General features: G+C 54.7%; 6 protein-coding genes across 6 annotated transcripts; 2 read left to right on the top strand and 4 right to left on the bottom strand.

Annotated features, from left to right (window-relative positions):
• Positions 1–662: 662 nt before the first annotated feature.
• On the bottom strand, positions 663–2,073 carry G647_03100 (uncharacterized protein; the record flags this gene model as incomplete). The annotated part of the gene is made up of 2 exons (XM_008727446.1): positions 663–1,780; positions 1,881–2,073. 2 exons carry the CDS (start codon positions 2,071–2,073, stop codon positions 663–665), a joined length of 1,311 nt encoding a protein of 436 aa, XP_008725668.1.
• An 803-nt stretch (positions 2,074–2,876) lies between these two features.
• Positions 2,877–5,040, bottom strand: G647_03099 (hsp90-like protein; the record flags this gene model as incomplete). Its single annotated transcript, XM_008727445.1, has 2 exons — positions 2,877–4,724; positions 4,780–5,040. 2 exons carry the CDS (start codon positions 5,038–5,040, stop codon positions 2,877–2,879), a joined length of 2,109 nt encoding a protein of 702 aa, XP_008725667.1.
• A 1,234-nt stretch (positions 5,041–6,274) lies between these two features.
• Positions 6,275–8,249, bottom strand: G647_03098 (uncharacterized protein; the record flags this gene model as incomplete). The annotated part of the gene is made up of 3 exons (XM_008727444.1): positions 6,275–6,759; positions 6,808–7,762; positions 7,812–8,249. 3 exons carry the CDS (start codon positions 8,247–8,249, stop codon positions 6,275–6,277), a joined length of 1,878 nt encoding a protein of 625 aa, XP_008725666.1.
• A 1,668-nt stretch (positions 8,250–9,917) lies between these two features.
• On the top strand, positions 9,918–11,615 carry G647_03097 (uncharacterized protein; the record flags this gene model as incomplete). Its single annotated transcript, XM_008727443.1, has 4 exons — positions 9,918–9,974; positions 10,035–10,065; positions 10,122–10,263; positions 10,316–11,615. The coding sequence occupies 4 exons, from the start codon at positions 9,918–9,920 to the stop codon at positions 11,613–11,615; spliced, it is 1,530 nt and encodes a 509-aa protein (XP_008725665.1).
• A 468-nt stretch (positions 11,616–12,083) lies between these two features.
• G647_03096 (uncharacterized protein) lies at positions 12,084–13,662 on the top strand (the record flags this gene model as incomplete). Its single annotated transcript, XM_008727442.1, has 2 exons — positions 12,084–12,191; positions 12,256–13,662. The coding sequence occupies 2 exons, from the start codon at positions 12,084–12,086 to the stop codon at positions 13,660–13,662; spliced, it is 1,515 nt and encodes a 504-aa protein (XP_008725664.1).
• Positions 13,663–13,978: 316 nt separating this feature from the next.
• On the bottom strand, positions 13,979–14,858 carry G647_03095 (uncharacterized protein; the record flags this gene model as incomplete). The annotated part of the gene is made up of 4 exons (XM_008727441.1): positions 13,979–14,122; positions 14,236–14,347; positions 14,479–14,783; positions 14,853–14,858. The coding sequence occupies 4 exons, from the start codon at positions 14,856–14,858 to the stop codon at positions 13,979–13,981; spliced, it is 567 nt and encodes a 188-aa protein (XP_008725663.1).
• Between the last annotated feature and the right edge of the window lie 1,726 nt (positions 14,859–16,584).

Raw genomic sequence — 16,584 nt, 5'->3', positions numbered from 1 at the left:
GCTCCCGTAGCCAATTCTTTCACATACAAACTCTTCCGAGTGACTCAAGGTAAGCTCTCTCTATATCTCTTCTGCTCCATCACACGTCCTCCACCCCTCAATGATGAACACAAGAAACCTCATGGCATAGGAAGAGCCGGAAAAGGCATGCTGGGAAAGCAAAAATCCTCGTCCAACAAACATGGATTGGAGGCACGCGCATCGTCAAATGCGCCAGGCCCTCGTCCCAGCGTCGGTGCTTAAAAATTTGGTTCTTCTGATACACTCGTTCAGCTTGTGCACTGTTCAATCGCGAGCCTGTGTGGGGAATCTACGCTGACTTGTCTGAAGTTCTAGGGAAGCGATCGCAGAGTAAGTACCTAGTTCTGCACCTGGACTTCGGATGGGACTTCGGACGGGAAAGAGCGAAAGAACGAAAGAACGAAAGAACACCGCTGCGGACAGGGAACCTGCTTCGTGACGGACGGTCCCACTCAAAACCATAGTAGCTTCAAAGGCCAGTATTGTAGCGTGGCCTCCTTCCCCATCCATAGCTACTATATCTCTACTGCACGTGACCGTAACGATTGCGCGTGACTCATACCCTACAACTCCCATGCTTATGCGTGAAATGGGAAAAACTGATCATTTGCCAATATTTGACTCAAATGTCGCATCCAAAATCACCCCTGATGGACCTTCTTCAACCTCGTACTCCCCTCATACAGCCCTCTATCGATCGCCGCCGCCACCGTAAGTGTGCCGCCAACCACGGCACACACGCCCGTGAGGAAGTTGGCGAAGGTCTTGGGCCGCGCTTCCCGGTTGATGACCTTCATGGGCGAGATGTCGTAGCTGAAGAAGACGGCGGGAATGCCACCGTGGGCGTGTAACCTCTCCTTGTGGCCCTCGGCGGCGTCGTTCCCGCCGGCCAGACTCCTCTTGTGGCTCGTCACGCTGTACTGGTGCGTCTCGATGCTGCCCTGCGACCCGGCGCCCTTGCCCTGCATGCCCAAGGGGATCAAGTCGGCCAGGCTGGAGTGCTGTTTCTGCGAGCGGTCCTCGTCCCACCCGAGCGGCAGGTACGACGTGCTGACGACCTTGATGAAGTACATGAAGCTGAAGCCGGCCTCGTCGGTCTCCTGCTTCACGCCGTCGAGCGGGTCCGAATGGTGGTGGTGGTCACTCCACTTGGAGCCTTCCGGGCCGTCGAGCTGCGGTCCAAACCGGAGACTGTGGATCTCGTGCGTAAACGTGTGGCCGCCTTCCACGGGCGTGTCAAAGTAGTTGTTCAGGTCGTGGACGTGCATGTTGCCGTTGGAGAAGGAGCGGCCGGGCGCGATGTGGAAATTGCCCACCACCTTGTTCACGCGGATGACGCCCTCGATGCGGCACCCTTCGTGGCGCTGCGCGTCCAGTCTCTCGCCGTAGCCTTCTCTTTCGCACTGCTCGACGCCCTCGCCCCGCCCGAACGCCCAGCTGTTGGCCGCGTACGCCTCGCGCACCTCGTCGCACGTGTTGCAGCAGCCGGGCTTTTTGGCGTTCGGCGGCGCCGGCGCGCTGTAGCAGTCGCCGCAGTAGTTGGGGTCCAAGTGTACGGCGTTGTCTTGTTGGTCGTGCAGGATGAGGGCGGTCGTGTCGAGGACTCGAGATCCCTCGGCACGGGACGAGAGGCGCACTTTGTTCACCCCATGGACGACGCCCGTCTGCTGTTCGCCAGACACGTCCATGACGTCGAGGGTGAGCAGTTCGCAGGGGATCCGGGGAAAGCTGATATTGAGGTGGATTTCCATCTTCTCGCCTGTGGCAGAATGCGAGATCGGACTTTGTTAGCATGAGTTCAGGTCTCTCTGGAGTTTCAAAAATGCCCGCGCAGGTGTCCGGAGAGGCCGCTCTCTTACCTCGTCCCTTGTCCACAATCAGCTCCGGCATCACCAGAATCTTCCGGTACTCGACCCATTCTCCCCACACCAGGTACAGGATAATAATGATCGAGGCGATGGTGACGATCCCGCCAGACGTCGTCCGCACGCGAGCATCTTCAACCGTCTTCGTGAAAGCGTCGAGCTTGTGGAACCGTGATCTCGCAGCCATGATGTGTTGTTATTTCCAATCCACCGGCTCGTTCGTGCAAAGACTATCCTCGCCGTCTGTCCCGAGGGCGTAGGACTTCTGCAAGCTTAGGCACGGCGCGGGTAAGCAAAGGAGTGTATGGGTATGGCAGCGCAAGCCCAGCCCCGCAGGCGAAGCGACGGAAGAGAGACGACACAAGACAGGCAAGGCGCCGGAGGTGATTTCAAAGGAGACCCAATCCAATATCACCGATCAAGGAGCGTCATGCGAACCGATATCGACATGGCGGTTTCGAAGGAAAGTGTCGAGGCTGAAAATGACTCTGGGTTCACATACATGGTGAAGCTGAAGGGACAGATCTTCTCCAACGCGTCTCGTATTTCCAAATTCCCCATTCGGAGATTTTTTTCTGGCAGGGACCCAGGTCAGTAGTTGCTCGTCGTCCTCTTTCATGATATGGCTGGGGACGATGTTTCTCGTTGTCTACGGCTCTCGAGAAAGGCCAAGGGGACACGCAAGTGGATAGATTTGTCTGAATCATGCAATGAATTGACTATGGATTACAGGAAGCTCTAAACCTCAACCACGAAGGGACGCTTGATGCTTGAACCTGTTCTTCCGTCCATTTCCCGTCCACTTTTTGGTCTGCATACCACCAGTTCTTTCAAACCATTTCACTCATTGCCGGGATATCGCTAAAAGAGAAAACAGGGCAAGAGGAACCCGAGTCTGACCGACACCGAACGCCAGTATGGATGACACAGTGACAATCGCTCATGCGTGAGATCTCGTCAATGCAACACCTATGTCGTCGTAGAAATCGTCTAGTCAACCTCCTCCATAGCGCTTTCACCGGCCGCCTCAGCAGGAGCGGCCTCTTCGGCCTCCTTCTCCTCGGCAGTCTCAGCCTCCTCGTCCACGTTCAAGCCGAGAGAGACAAGCTTGTGAATACGTTCGGCGAAGCTGGCGGGTTCCTCAATGGTGAAGCCAGAGACAAGCAGAGATGTCTCGAAGAGGAGTTGAGTGATTGACTTGACAGTGCGGTCGTTCTCGCCGTCAGCTTCCACCTTCTTCTTGAGCTCCTTGATGATCGGAGACTTGGGGGAGATTTCGAACGTCTTCTTGGAAGACATGTACGAGGACATGGAGGTGTCACGGAGAGCTTGAGCCTTCATGATGCGCTCCATGTTGGCCGACCAACCGAATTGGCCGGTACGGATAGCGCAAGGAGAGCCGACAAGCTTGTGAGAGACGACGACCTTCTCGACCTTGTCGCCGAGAATGTTCTTGAGGCTCTTAGCCAGGCCCTCGTATTCCTTTTCTTCCTTCTCACGTTCCTTCTTCTCCTCGTCGGTCTCTTCCATCTCGAAGTCCTTGGTGATGTCGACGAGCTTCTTGCCATCGAACTCCTTGAGCTGAGTCATGGCATACTCGTCGATGGGGTCAACCAAGAACAAGACCTCGAAGTTCTTCTCCTTCAGGGAGTCAAGGAACGGAGACTTCTGGACGGCCTTGATTGATTCTCCGGTGATGTAGTAGATCTGCTTCTGGTGTTCTTGCATGCGGGTGACGTAGTCGGACAGAGACGTGGTCTCCTCACCCGACTTGGTAGAGTTGAATCGCAAGAGCTTAGCAAGAGCCTGGCGGTTCTGGGAGTCTTCGTGGATACCGAGCTTGATGTTCTTGCTGAAGGCGGAGTAGAACTTGTCAAATTGCTCGCGGTCTTCGGCGATCTCATTGAAGAGCTCAAGCGTCTTCTTGACAATGTTCTTCTTGATGACCTTCATGATCTTATTTTGCTGGAGCGTCTCGCGAGACAAGTTGAGAGGAAGATCTTCAGAATCGACGACGCCCTTGATAAAGCCGAGCCACTCAGGGATCAGGTCGGTAGCGTCGTCGGTGATGAAGACACGGCGGACATAGAGTTTGATGTTGTTCTTGGTCTTCTTCGTCTCGAAGAGATCGAACGGAGCACGCTTGGGAACGAAGAGGATGGCGCGGAATTCAAGCTGACCCTCCACGGAGAAGTGCTTGACAGCCAGGTGGTCTTCCCAGTCGTTTGACAGCGACTTGTAGAAGGAAGCATATTCTTCCTGCGTGATATCCGAGGGATTGCGGGTCCAGATGGGCTTGGTCTTGTTGAGCTCTTCCTCCTCAATCTTAGACTCCTTGACCTTCTTGGTCTTGGGCTTCTTCTCTTTATCTTCCTCGTCATCGTCGACCTCCTCGATCTTGGCTTTCTTCTCGCCATCTTCCTCGACCTCCTCAGCATCCTCATCGGGGACTTCCTTCTCAGTCTCCTTGAGTACGTGGAGGTAGATCGGGTACGAGATGAACTCGGAATGCTTCTTGACGACTTCCTTGATCTTCGACTCATTCAGGTAGTCGGTCTGCTCATCCTTCAGATGGAGGATGATCTTGGTGCCACGGCCAAGCTGCTCGCCACTCTCATCCTGGGTGATGGTGAAAGTGCCGCCTGCGCTCGACTCCCAAATGTATTGTTCGTCATCGTTGTTCTTGGAGATGACGGTCACCTTGTCGGCGACCAAGTAGGCGGAGTAGAAACCGACACCGAATTGACCGATCATAGAGATATCGGCACCAGCAGTCAAGGCTTCCATGAACTGCTTCGTGCCGGATCGGGCGATCGTACCGAGGTTGTTGACGAGATCCTGGAGGCTGTTAGCCGTTGCGCCGCTGCAGATTAGGTTACAGATCGGTACTTACGGCTTTGGTCATGCCAATACCGGTATCGCGGATGGTCAGGGTCTTGGACTCCTTGTCGGGGATGATGTCGATTCTGAGGTCTTTGCCAGAGTCCAGCTTGCTGGGGTCTGACAGAGCCTCATATCGAATCTTGTCAAGGGCATCAGAGGCATTGGAGATCAGTTCTCGAAGAAAGATCTCTTTGTTGGAGTAGACGGTGTTGATGATGAGGGAGAGCAGTTGAGAGATCTCAGCCTGGAACTCAAAGCTTTCTGAGGCCATTGCTGCGGCGGTGTGGAGAATATTAGGTCTGAGGGAGAACAGACAGTCAGTACAGATGAACTCAATCGCGAAGCTCAATTCGATGCGAGTTCCGGAGGCCCAAGGTGCCGCCTGCTCAGCTCGACCTCGTCGCAGTTGGAGAAGCCGAGTCGATCAGGCAGGTCCCGAAGAGCACGGAGAAGTGTCACGAAGAGGTGGACTTACAGTTCAAGAGTATGTTAGGTTGAGGACAGGTGAGCGAACTGTCGTCAAAGCAGAGAATGGAAAGTTTATTCGTGGTGAGTTGGTGAGAGGGAGGAAAGGCTTCAGCAACGGCTATATAGGACAGAAAATCTATTCGTGATTCCACGGCCTTCGATTGAGTCCTGCCTGCAGGCGGCCACCTGAATGGTCCGCCAGCTCATTGTGGGTCCTTCACTCGCCAAGGCTTCAGGGCTTAAGCTTAGTCAACGTCTCTTGTCCTCGTCTGACGAGATCGCTTCGTCAAGGTTAGTTGTAGTTGAGCTGTGCGTCGACCTCCATGAACACCAATTCGCTCCTGGGTACTATATCGTGCCCAGAGATATCACTTCAAATTCACTGCCACCGCAATCGACATCTTTTAAATGCGCTCTTCCCAGCACAGGGGTGGATACCAGCATCAGTTTCAATAGACAGTTCCGCTGCTTCACTGTATGTGGTGCAGCCTCACACCAAGACCGAAAATCGTCTGTCTGACCGGTCACGGCTAGCCTAGTTTGCCTTGCTGCACGGCAACCCGCAGCGCGGGGGCTTTCCCACTAGCCTTTACCAGCAGTATCTAGAACGATCTCTGCCAAATAGCCTTGCATTGGAAAACCGAGCAGATCCAAAGTGACACAGAAGGAGTAATGCGCTCCAACTGAGAATCTTGATATTCCTATTGCTTTTAACAACGTGCTCCGGTGGCCGTACGGCTCTACGGGACAATATACATACACGAAAAGCCACCCACCAGCCACTCATGGCACGACCGTGCTGCACATGATCTGCAAGATGATTGGTGCTGGAATCACAGCTATCTATCAACTGTGGACATATATCAAAAGGTGAGCAAATCCAGACCCACTGACTCTCGTCCCGAATCATTGAACTCCTGGTAACCCGCTGGTGTCTTTTCTTCTTCATTGCGGTCCGAGATTCATAAAGACTCATAAACCCATCACACCGAATTCAGCCATAAATCCAAAACGGGCTTGTGCCGCTGTGTTCGCTTCTATGCTTCGGACGCCGTCGCACACTCTGCGGTGCTCTCCTGTGCGCTTGTCTCGGCGACTTTCTTCTCGGCGGCTTCAAGCTTCTCCTTTGTTTCTTTCAATTCGTTCTGAAGACTCTTAATGTAAACAATCGCCATTTCCACGGTGCTGGCCTTACTTGCACCTTGACCAGGTGCTGAGTTCTTGGCAGTCGGGGTCTCCCCCTCGTCGACCTCGTCTTTTGGCGATTTCTCCTTCTTGCCGTTCGCAACAAGGATAGCAGGCGGGAGAAGGGTCTCGATCTCTTTCAATGCCAGATTGATTCGATTTCGGCGGCCTTGTTCGGCAATCTTATGTGACGTGCGTTTCGAGGTAAGGTTCTCAGCCAGGGTCTCCGGGTAGGACACTCCTGGCAAATGCGTGCCTTCGAGTATGTTCTGGTAGTTCGACTTCGACGCCAGGTACAAGGCGCTCGTTTCCGCGGAGAGATGTGACATCCCCGGACCTAGAAGGGTCAGTTGGTGGCCGTGCCGACTCGCGACTTGATGCTTACCTGCTGCAGGTGCCAACGGGCTGATACTAGGCGAGATTTTGGGTCGCAGTGCTGGCGATATGGTGGCGGAGGACGTACTCTGCCGCTTCTTGCTGGCACGGCCTCCGCCTCGGTTCTCAACTTTCTCTGGCTTTGCAAAGTTCTCTTGCGACATAGCTCTCGTCAACGCACTTCTAGGCGTGCTTGCCGCACTGATTTTAGCGGACTTTGCCGAAAGGGTTGGTGTATTTTCGCTAGAGACGGAGCTTCGACCGTTATCCACGGAGGGAATTCCTGTCTGGGCCGTAGCAGGAGCGGCAGCATCCGGTAACATGATATCCTCCATAGGCTCACTTGCATTCTGGGAAACCATGTTCTGGTCCATCTTCGTGGGCATTGCTTGATTGCTCGGCATCCGCATCAAAGTTGCCGGTGTGACAGGGTTATTGGCTTGCGTATCTTGAGGCGCGACCGTCGATTGCGGCGACCTGCCGGATTGAGGCACTGGAGGTGGTCTCATGGCGGCTTCCGACAAGGGCTCCGGGGAAACAGAATCATCACTGCCCCGGAACACGGCGTTATGAGGAGCTGATGGGTGCAGAGTAGACCCAGGCGCAGCCTGCGGAAGCATGTCTCGGATTTTGTCCATTGGCACCGAGGTAAGCGAAGGATGTCGACGGCGCGGCTGCGGCTTCATCGCTGGGGACTGTTTTACGCTGCGGGCCGGCGCACGAGCGGCATTTGCCCCTTTCCCCCGCGGACGCTTAGTCCCCGTCGCGGCAGGCTTCCCTGCGGCCGGCAGCTCATTGAGGTCGATAGGCGAGGCCGTCGTGCCAGTTGAGCTGAACGCGGCTTGTGCTTCAATCGCAGGTGACGTCAATGGACTGAAGAACTCGTCGGCCAACCCGTAGTCGGACATGGAATACGCATTATCCATTGGGGTTTGCGCAGGAGACACCAGAGGTGTGAAAGAGACCTACGGACTGTCAGTACATGAGGTCCCCATCGACTCGCCGTCCACCTACCTGCTGATGGTCAAATAGTAATTGTCCGTTGTTTCCCATCTGGTGCGCATACTTGGCCGGATGAATCTCAGAGCTCACGGGCGTCGGAGGCACGTGGTACTGCGGCGCCATCTGCATCTGCTGGTACTGCGAATACTGGCCATACGGCTGATTCGGTATATGGTTGCGATAGCCCACGGGTTCACTGGTCGCACTAACATGCATGTTCATCTGCTCCGCCCCGGTATATGTCAAGTCGGTGTTACTGTTCCCAAAGCCCAGTCGACCCATGGGCGTATCGAGGCCGGAGTGGCCATTGTTCAGGGTGGTGTAATGTTGGAAGTCATTGTCCAGGTCGAGGAACTTTGTAAAGTCCTCATCCCCCACCGCGGGGACAATGCCATCGTCTTGCATTTCCCGTGCCCATACACTGTGCAGTTCGCGCTCTTCGTGAGTCATCATCAAGCACCCGACGCAGGAGATCAAGCCCGCAGGTGGGCTGCGGCAGATGGTTGAGGGGCGACACGATGCTCACAGGAGTTTCATCCTTGAGCGAGGGAGGGACCAGGAGCCCGGTGAGCTTGGGCTGAGTGAATGCAGTGCACCAAGTGATCAGTTTGGTGCTGCGTGGACGTTGACGCAGCCTCGTGGTGAACGAATGGAAGGGGAGGTACAACTGACGTCGAATGAAAAAGGCGAAATTTCGAGGTCGGCGATGGCGTCGGAAGGTGTCTGCAGGTCATGGCAGGAGGACGCTTTCGAGGTGCTTGGAGGAACCCGGCGGGGTTGTGCGTTTCGGGGCTGGCGTGGGTGGTCTTCTCGCAATCTTCTTGCAGCGAGCGTGCAGTAGTGCGGCGATGGCGTGGGCGGGGCGACCAGGTTGTGCTGCTGACTTTGTCACTGGCGGGCAACGGGCTGCAGCGTGGGTGTGGAACGAGTTGGATTCGACTGCACATCCACGCCGCTCGTCATGCTGTGGTGATGGTCAGTGCGGACGCGACATGGGTGAGATGGTGTGCGGCGATGACATCTGTCACGTCGATCGTCTAAGTCATGCGCTGTGTAACGAACAGTACAAGAACAACGAGGGGATCAGTGGCTGCGTATCAAGGCGGCAGGAGTCTGCCCGAAAGAGGACCACATTCGTACGGGCGACCTCCATTCTGAGGCGTGGGTTGACAATTTACTGGGTCCAGAGCACGAGTGGGTTGCAGAGATTTCCTTTCTGAGGGCTCGGGATGGGGGCAAGGATCAGCTTCACACGGTTCGATACGAAAAAAGCACAGTAGTTGCTGTCTCGCTGCACACTAACAGACCGCGATGCTCTCGTCTTGCCCTAGTGTCCTGCCCAGTACTAGTACCCAGTACTTCGTCCTAGCAGGGCACAACCACATTGAGGGCCGCAATAAACGAAAATAGAAGGGGCGTGCCTCGCGCCCAAATCCAGCCTCGAACAGATGGGCGGGGCGGCGGAGTTTGCACCTGCAGCCTCTCAAGCGGGATGAAAGGTTCTCCGGGAGCGTCCGGCGAAGGCGCCTCGGAGCCCACCAAGGCTGGCTACGAGAATGCTCGCAAGTCTCCTGGGGGTGTATCGTCAATAGATACTCCGCACAATCACCAATCCCCAGCCTATCGTCATGCTGACTCGGTTCTCTACTCGTAAACTGAGATGGAAGATTCTCGCTGCTTGACCTGGCGTCGTTGCATGCATTCGCACGCCCGCCGTGGGTACGAGACGGCCCTTGGTCGACAGTCAGATTTGTTTCGGAGAAGGCCATTCTCAAATCTCAGACCACCTTGGTCCACCGAATCAAAGTTTTCAAAACAGCCTGAATCTACAAAGTACAGTAAGTACCCACCCCCAAGTCGCCAAGTCTAGGAGTCATCTCTACCACGATTGGCTACTCGAAGTTGGGTGTCCCCGTGAGCTTAACGACCGCCGAAATATGGATGACTCGCCCCCTCGAGCCTGACACCACCATCGCGGCACACCTAGATCTGCCTACTCCAACCTCGCCATCGTCCCGAGCCAGCTGACCCATGATTACAGGGCTGTGTTGGCGCAAGGCTTCTCCAGCCGGCTTCAGGCTTCTGCGCCCCATCCTCTCGTCGTAGTCACTACCCAGTATGTCTAAGCCCAAGGCTTATCTCAAGCAGTCGAAGTCGAAAAAGAAAGTAGGACAGGTGAGACAACGCCGCCGGAATAGGTAACCTTGAGGAAACAGATGTTGACAATTGAGTTAGGCTTTGGACACGGCCGATGATTTTCAGGCAGGTGAGCTGCCCCGGACAATTCTCTCGATCTTCGCACCGTTGCTCACGCCCCGACAGCTGGGGTGGACTTCGAAGAGGCTGCAGGGAAATGGAGAGCCGGCGATGGTGCCAAGTCTATGCGTTTCTTCTGCCGGGCGATTGAGGTGTATGACCAGGGATTGCAAAAGTTCCCAGCCAGCCTCGACCTGGCCTATAATAAGTGTGCCTTACGAATGAATCTGGTCCTTTTCCAGACGCTAATTTCACACCAGAGCAAGAATCCTGTTGGAGGTCGCAACGCATCCTCTCCTTGTGCCACATTTGACACGTCCACTTCTGGAAGTTCTGGACCAAGCATTGAGCGCCCACCGCTACGCTCTCCAACTCGATCAGGACAATCCGGACACTTTGTTCAACGCGGCTCAGGTGCTGACAGCTATTGCCGAGGCATATGCCAGAGACGAGGAATATGCTGCTCAAAATGCTCTGCAGCTACTTGAGGAAGCTTTGGAACTCCAGAACCGTTGTTTGAGCATTCAAGAACTCAAGTTCGAAGACCATATTCGCCAGCAGAACGAGGCGGCTCGAAGTACAGGGGAGACGCCGGTTGAACCAGCCCCGGCACCCAGCGACGACGGGAACGACGATGCGGATGAGGATGGGCAGCAGGCTGCCAATTACTTGGAAGATAGATGGTTTTCGGTCGTGGAACCAGTCACCAAGGATACACTTGTTGACACCGTCCTTGCACAATTAGGCACTCTTACTACGCTATGCAGCGTGCTGAGTTCTTCAGAATCATCTGCTCCTAGCACCAGCCTTGCCTGGATCGAAGAATATTCTTCTAAGCTGATCAAGGCAAAGTTGCCACAACTCCTTCAGGATGCGGATGCCGAACGATTGCAAGAAGTCGCCCTTGCGCGTGCAAATTTTGTATCGGAGTTGTTGAAAGCCGGCCATGCCCAGAACTCGATCGATCCCGAGACATACAGGAGAGAACGAGACGAAGCATTCCGTGTGGCTGAGCTGGGCCTGGAAAGGAGTTTCGCTGCTCTGATGGCCAACGCGCACAGTCTAGTCTCATTCAACGCTGCTCTTGCAGAAGGTCTACCGTCCCATGCTATCTCCCATGCAGCCTCAAGATGGAGCGCGCTTTCGGCCGCAATAGCCAACATGGCCACAGCATCGAAATTGTCGGACCCTCTTCCCGATGATATTGCTGACACACACTTCTTCCGCGGGAACTGCTCGCTCCTGCAGCATCAGCTGGGACAACCACCAGTGTCTTACGCTGCAGCAGTGTCAAATAGCAAACAGCTCCTGAAGAATGCGGAGACTTTCTACCGCAATGCCAGCAAATTGTACCAAGACGGCGACCAGAAAGCGGTAGCTCAACTCCGCGCAGCAGTGGCTCAATCTCTCCAGGAAAGCACCGATGTCATCGCAAACGCTGCTCGTGACTGCCAAGCGAAGGGAGAGGAGTGGATCAAGAATCAGCTTGATGATATGGTCGACGATGGGCTTATCAACCCGCTTCCTCCAATCTCCCAGATGTCTGGCGGACTCAGATGAGAAACCGTTGATCCATCGTGACGGAAACCAACTGGCACCCGAGGCAACAACATCTTGAACCGGCATGAGGTACGTTATTCCGTCTCCGCTGGTCTGTCTCGCGCACAGACTCTGCAGCTGGTACCACTTCCTCGAGGTCAAGCTCTCGCAGGCCATGGGCAGACACATACGCTAGGATTCACAATCGTCAGATCAGAAACCTGGACTACCTTGGATATCGGCAGGACGCACATGACGAAGAGGCATGGATCGATACAGTCTCAAGGAACCTACAGAGCTTCGAAAAGGGATATTGGACCATGTCACCGCTTTTGAGGCCGGCAGGGTGCGGCACAATTCACTCAAGACAGAGATTTCATCTTCTCTTTCACCTCATCACCACGGCCGACTGTCTCTGTTCGTGAGACCTGTCTCCCTCTCAAGGTGGAACAAACTCCCGTCGACCCCACGTGTATTCGTGGTGCAGATATGAAAATCACTTACTACTGGAAAGAGTTTGTCAAAGTCCAAACCCTCTTCTACGAACGGCGGTACAAGCAATGTATCGCTCTCTGCGAGCAACTCCAGCGCTCAGAGGTACGCTACATTGGCGCTCTGCACGACGACCTCCTAGACGTCAGATACTGACCGTTATCCTTAGATCCATGGCCTCCATCGTGCTTTCCTCTGGTTCTATCACGCCGTATGTTATGAAGCCATTGGACTTCTTGCGCACGATTTCTCGCGGAACAAGCTTCAATTCCTGGACTCGGCCAGAGAGAGCTTTGATTTGGCAGTAAAGTCTCTTCCGATGCCCTTTGCTTCCACGGAAGCAGGGACATACGCCCAGATAGATGACTCTCCCCTCACAGCTGATAGCCACTTCTCCCTACCTTTCACGGACAAGGTGGCGCAGACTACCCATGCCACATTCCCTCAAGCTCCGCGTATCAGAGAGGGTTCGCCTTTCCGATCCCCTAGCAGCAGTATCTATTCGACAGCAAGTCCGCTAAAGGCAGAACCAATCTCGGACTGCGACGACCAATCGCCAATGAAAAAGCGAGAACATCCACCCATATTCCCTACGGTCGCAGAACCAAACGAACCGGAAGACAAGCAGCCTGTCGTCCCAGCGACCCCAGCGACCCACAGAACTCGCCTCAGCCGTGTCCTCAGCTCACCACAGGCGCTACAGCAAGAACTCGTGCCTTCACCCCTCTTCAGCCGGCATGCGAAACAGGCTCGCCTTCCCCAGCCAGCCAACGGCAACGACATTCCTCGTCCCCTGCCTCCACTCCCCTTCAAGCACAACCCGCTCTCGTTCAAAACAGACGGCACGCGCATGACCCAAGGCCCCCTCCTCCGCCAGACAGTCGTCCAAACTCTCATCGCTCGCTTCGAAGGCATCCTGCCTCTACCACCATCGACACCCCTGACCACCGCTCACTCCATACCAATGACCCCCGACATCGCCATCCCTCGATTCCGCATGATCCGCGAAGCATTCTCACCCGATCCGCGCAACGAGCACCTCGAAACATACCTCACGTCCACCGCTTCCGCCCAACTGCAACTGGCGAGATACAACGCCAAGTTGGCGGACTTTCGCGCTCGCCTAAGGGACCACACCGCCTATGTAGACGGGGAGCTCGCAAGGGTGCACAAGATGCAGAATGAAAGACACGCAGCCAGATTGTTGGGCCCCAAGCAGCGGTATGCGAGTTTCTGGTCCTTTGAGGCGACGAGCTCGCCGTGTCCGAGACGGAGGAACCGTCCGACGGGATGCGGTGGCGGCGGGGACGCGCACAACGGTAGGCAACCCGGCGAAGATTGCGAAGAAGTTGATCAAGTTGGAGTCGAAGTCGAAGTTGATGGTGATGGTAATGGAGATGGAGATGGAGAGCAAGAGGATGCAAACGCCAAAGCGAAGAAGGAGAGGATAGCCAGGTTGAGGCAGCAGGGGTGGCGTGTTCGGAAGGAGAACCACGGCTTCAAAGGCGTGCAGTTCTATGAAAACCTGTGTAGCTGCGTGGAGAATGAGCTGGATCATAACCGGTTGTTTGGATGATCCTGCCCTGCTGGAGATTGTCAGGCAGGGTCATTTCAATCCCTCCCTGCCGGAGATTGACAAGCAGAGTCGTTTCTACGGTCTTGGAGATCTCAGGTGGGAAAAAGCAACGACTCCACGAGCATGCAACTTCATTCAGCGATGACAATGAGAGAAATAAAAGAGGCACCCACGCAAGCAGGAATTGGTCCCATCAGTATCATTCCTGTAGTAGTAGGTACGTATGTATGCACCCAAAACACCTCTCATCGGAGGTGTGCCTCTGTCCTTCCCTCGCGTCCTCAATACTGCGGACTGGCCACGTCGCCGTCACGTATTAAGTATTCTTCACCATGGCCTTCAGATCTTCCCTCGTGTCGATCTCGTCGATCATCTTGCGGAAATCCTCGTCCCCGTGCTCGAAAGCCTGGGATTTGAAGAACGGCATGTTCTCGCTCAGCCAGGAGGATTCGCTGCCAGCCTGTGGGGGGCACGCGCCGTCAGGATCAACCACAAAACTTAAGAACAAGTGCTGCGGATCAAGGGAAAAGTGTCGGCAGCCAGAAAACAGAAACAGAAACAGAACAGACTTACGTCCGGGATGGTGACCCCGTTCTCCCTCGCCGCGAGCATGGGATAAAAGGTGATGAGGTGCATCTTCTTTGCCGCTCTGTCTGCGTTCGCATCGCCGGTTCGATGGCCGTTTCTACGCAACGTTTGGGAGACACGTCAGTGCCGCGGCGCCACAATTTTTTTTTTTTTTTTTTTTGGTTTTTAATCGCGCCCACTGAAACGTAGAGCGGAGGAACGTCACCAGGGGGATGCACTCGAACCTACAGCTTCTCGTCATTGACGATGTCGTACCATCTCTCCTCTAGTTTCGCTGCCAGGTCATCCCAGGTTGCCTTTGTCCGTTTGGGACCCGTCCTCACCATGGCCAGAAGTCGATTTGGTCCGGCGTTGTTGTGGGCCACAGGCTCGCCGGCGAGGAAATACACGTTCTCCTCGTTGCGTGGTTGGAGGAGGTGGAAACTGACGTTGACGAAGAGAGATGGCGTGAGGAAGGTGGTGCTGTGCAGCTCTGTGATTGCTTTTGCGAATGCATGCTTTTGCGGGAGCGTGAGAGGGTAGGTATGTTGGACCTGGAGGGAGCGTTAGATAGTTGCAAGGGCTCGGCGTGGAGAGCAAGTGAGAAGCATGGAGTCCAGAACGCGCATGGATGCTGGCCAGAGGGGGTGTGTGAGTGGAGGTGAGGACGGCTTCATTCAGGTAGAACGAATAAAAGGGTGAGCAACAACGATTGAACGCAGTCGGCTATCTGTGACTGTCGACCCTGCGACCCAACTGCTAGAGAAACACATCACAAGGATGGATATGTTAGACGAGGATCGGGGCAAGCAGAAAGCAAGAGATCCGCGCATAACGACCCCAATCTTGCGGCGTCAGTGGAAGGCACTGGGCATTGAGCCTACCTCGTAGAATGGCATCGCTGTTGTACTATCCCTGAAAGAGTCCAGTGTAGGCGTGGTTGGTCGAGTTAGACGCTCGTACTGCGGCCTGTGACGTGGATTTGCTAGACTGCGAGCTGGATACTTGATCTTTGTAGACGAAAGTTGTCACGATCTGGCAAGCCGATAGCAACGAAGAAAGAAGTCGTCGTCGTGAACGATATGTGATCTGTGCCTCACATGCCCAAATATCATCAATACTAATCAGAAAGACCGAACCTGCTCTTTCCTTGGGATTGGCGCGGTGCAAGCAGCGCCGCTGGCAAGGTGGATGTCTTGATGGGCTCACACTCCGCAGACATGTCGTGTTTGGGGAAGGTCGTCCTCGGTCGTCCTAACCCTCCTGCATGGAGACGGAATTGTGTGGGGAAAGTACAACCCACTCTGCATCTCGTATGTGATTGCCAGCGAGGGTGTCGGAACAAGAGAGCATGGGGATTCGATCCGCTGATATCTCGGGGATTTTGCGAGGGGGTCAGGATCACTGCGTCTGGACCGAGAAGTAGGCGCTGGTCAAGGACAAAAGAGCTGCGCTCATCGACAATACACGATATCGCAACCTCATCCGTATGCGCTCACCGTGCCTTCGATCAACATGGCCAAAGATCTGCCTTGGATGCCGTCGACGATCAGACAGACGAGAGAATGGACGAACTTAGTGGAACAATTCAAACCTGCAGCTGCGACCTGTAAGAGAGCTTGCAAAATTGTTCAGGTGAATTAGAAACCGCTCTGACATGTACCAGCACATTTGCCATTGTGTACAGTGACATATTTCGCACGGTCCTCAACACTCAAAACAAAGTCCTCGTGCCCGGAACAGTCCGGACAAAGCTCTGTCATGCTTGAAGAATCTTTCATCGGTCCGGATCGCAGCGCCATGAATAGTCTCGCTTGACCAGTCGCGATAGTGGCCTTTCGCATTTATTCAGTGTCCCAAAACCCAACACCCAACCATTTTCAGAGTTGATCGTTCCTCCGCTTCACATCATTCATTGCTCTTGCTCTCGTGTTCGCCTTTGGAAGAATGCTTTGACAGCCGTGGAGATGGCAGGACTGGTGGCCAACGCACACAACCCCCCGAAGAACAAAAACAGCCCGAGAGCTATGTAAATACCAGTGGTGTAGACAGAGGTCGATGGCGGGGCGACGGGACTGAGAGTCGACGCCGTGGTGAGTTCAGATGATGTTGAAGATGGTGTGGCTATGTCGGTGCTAACAGTAATCGTGCCAGGGACCAGTGAGGAGCTGAGCGTGAGGGTCATCGACAACGAGATCGTGGGTTGCGTGGTAGAGTCTGCTGGTATAGCGGATGCGGGGGCTGCGCTTGAAATCTGACCAGCAGCTGATCTTGAGCTCAGGCCAGAGATAATCGAATCGAGGATCGAAGATGTGCCTGTTGCTGCAGGCGATGCAGATGGCCCGTCCACTGTGA

Source organism: Cladophialophora carrionii, assembly GCF_000365165.1.
Source record: "Cladophialophora carrionii CBS 160.54 unplaced genomic scaffold supercont1.2, whole genome shotgun sequence".
Taxonomy (NCBI): domain Eukaryota; kingdom Fungi; phylum Ascomycota; class Eurotiomycetes; order Chaetothyriales; family Herpotrichiellaceae; genus Cladophialophora; species Cladophialophora carrionii.
The sequence above is the reverse complement of the archived record's forward strand: the minus strand, read 5'-3'. Positions and strand labels throughout refer to the sequence as shown.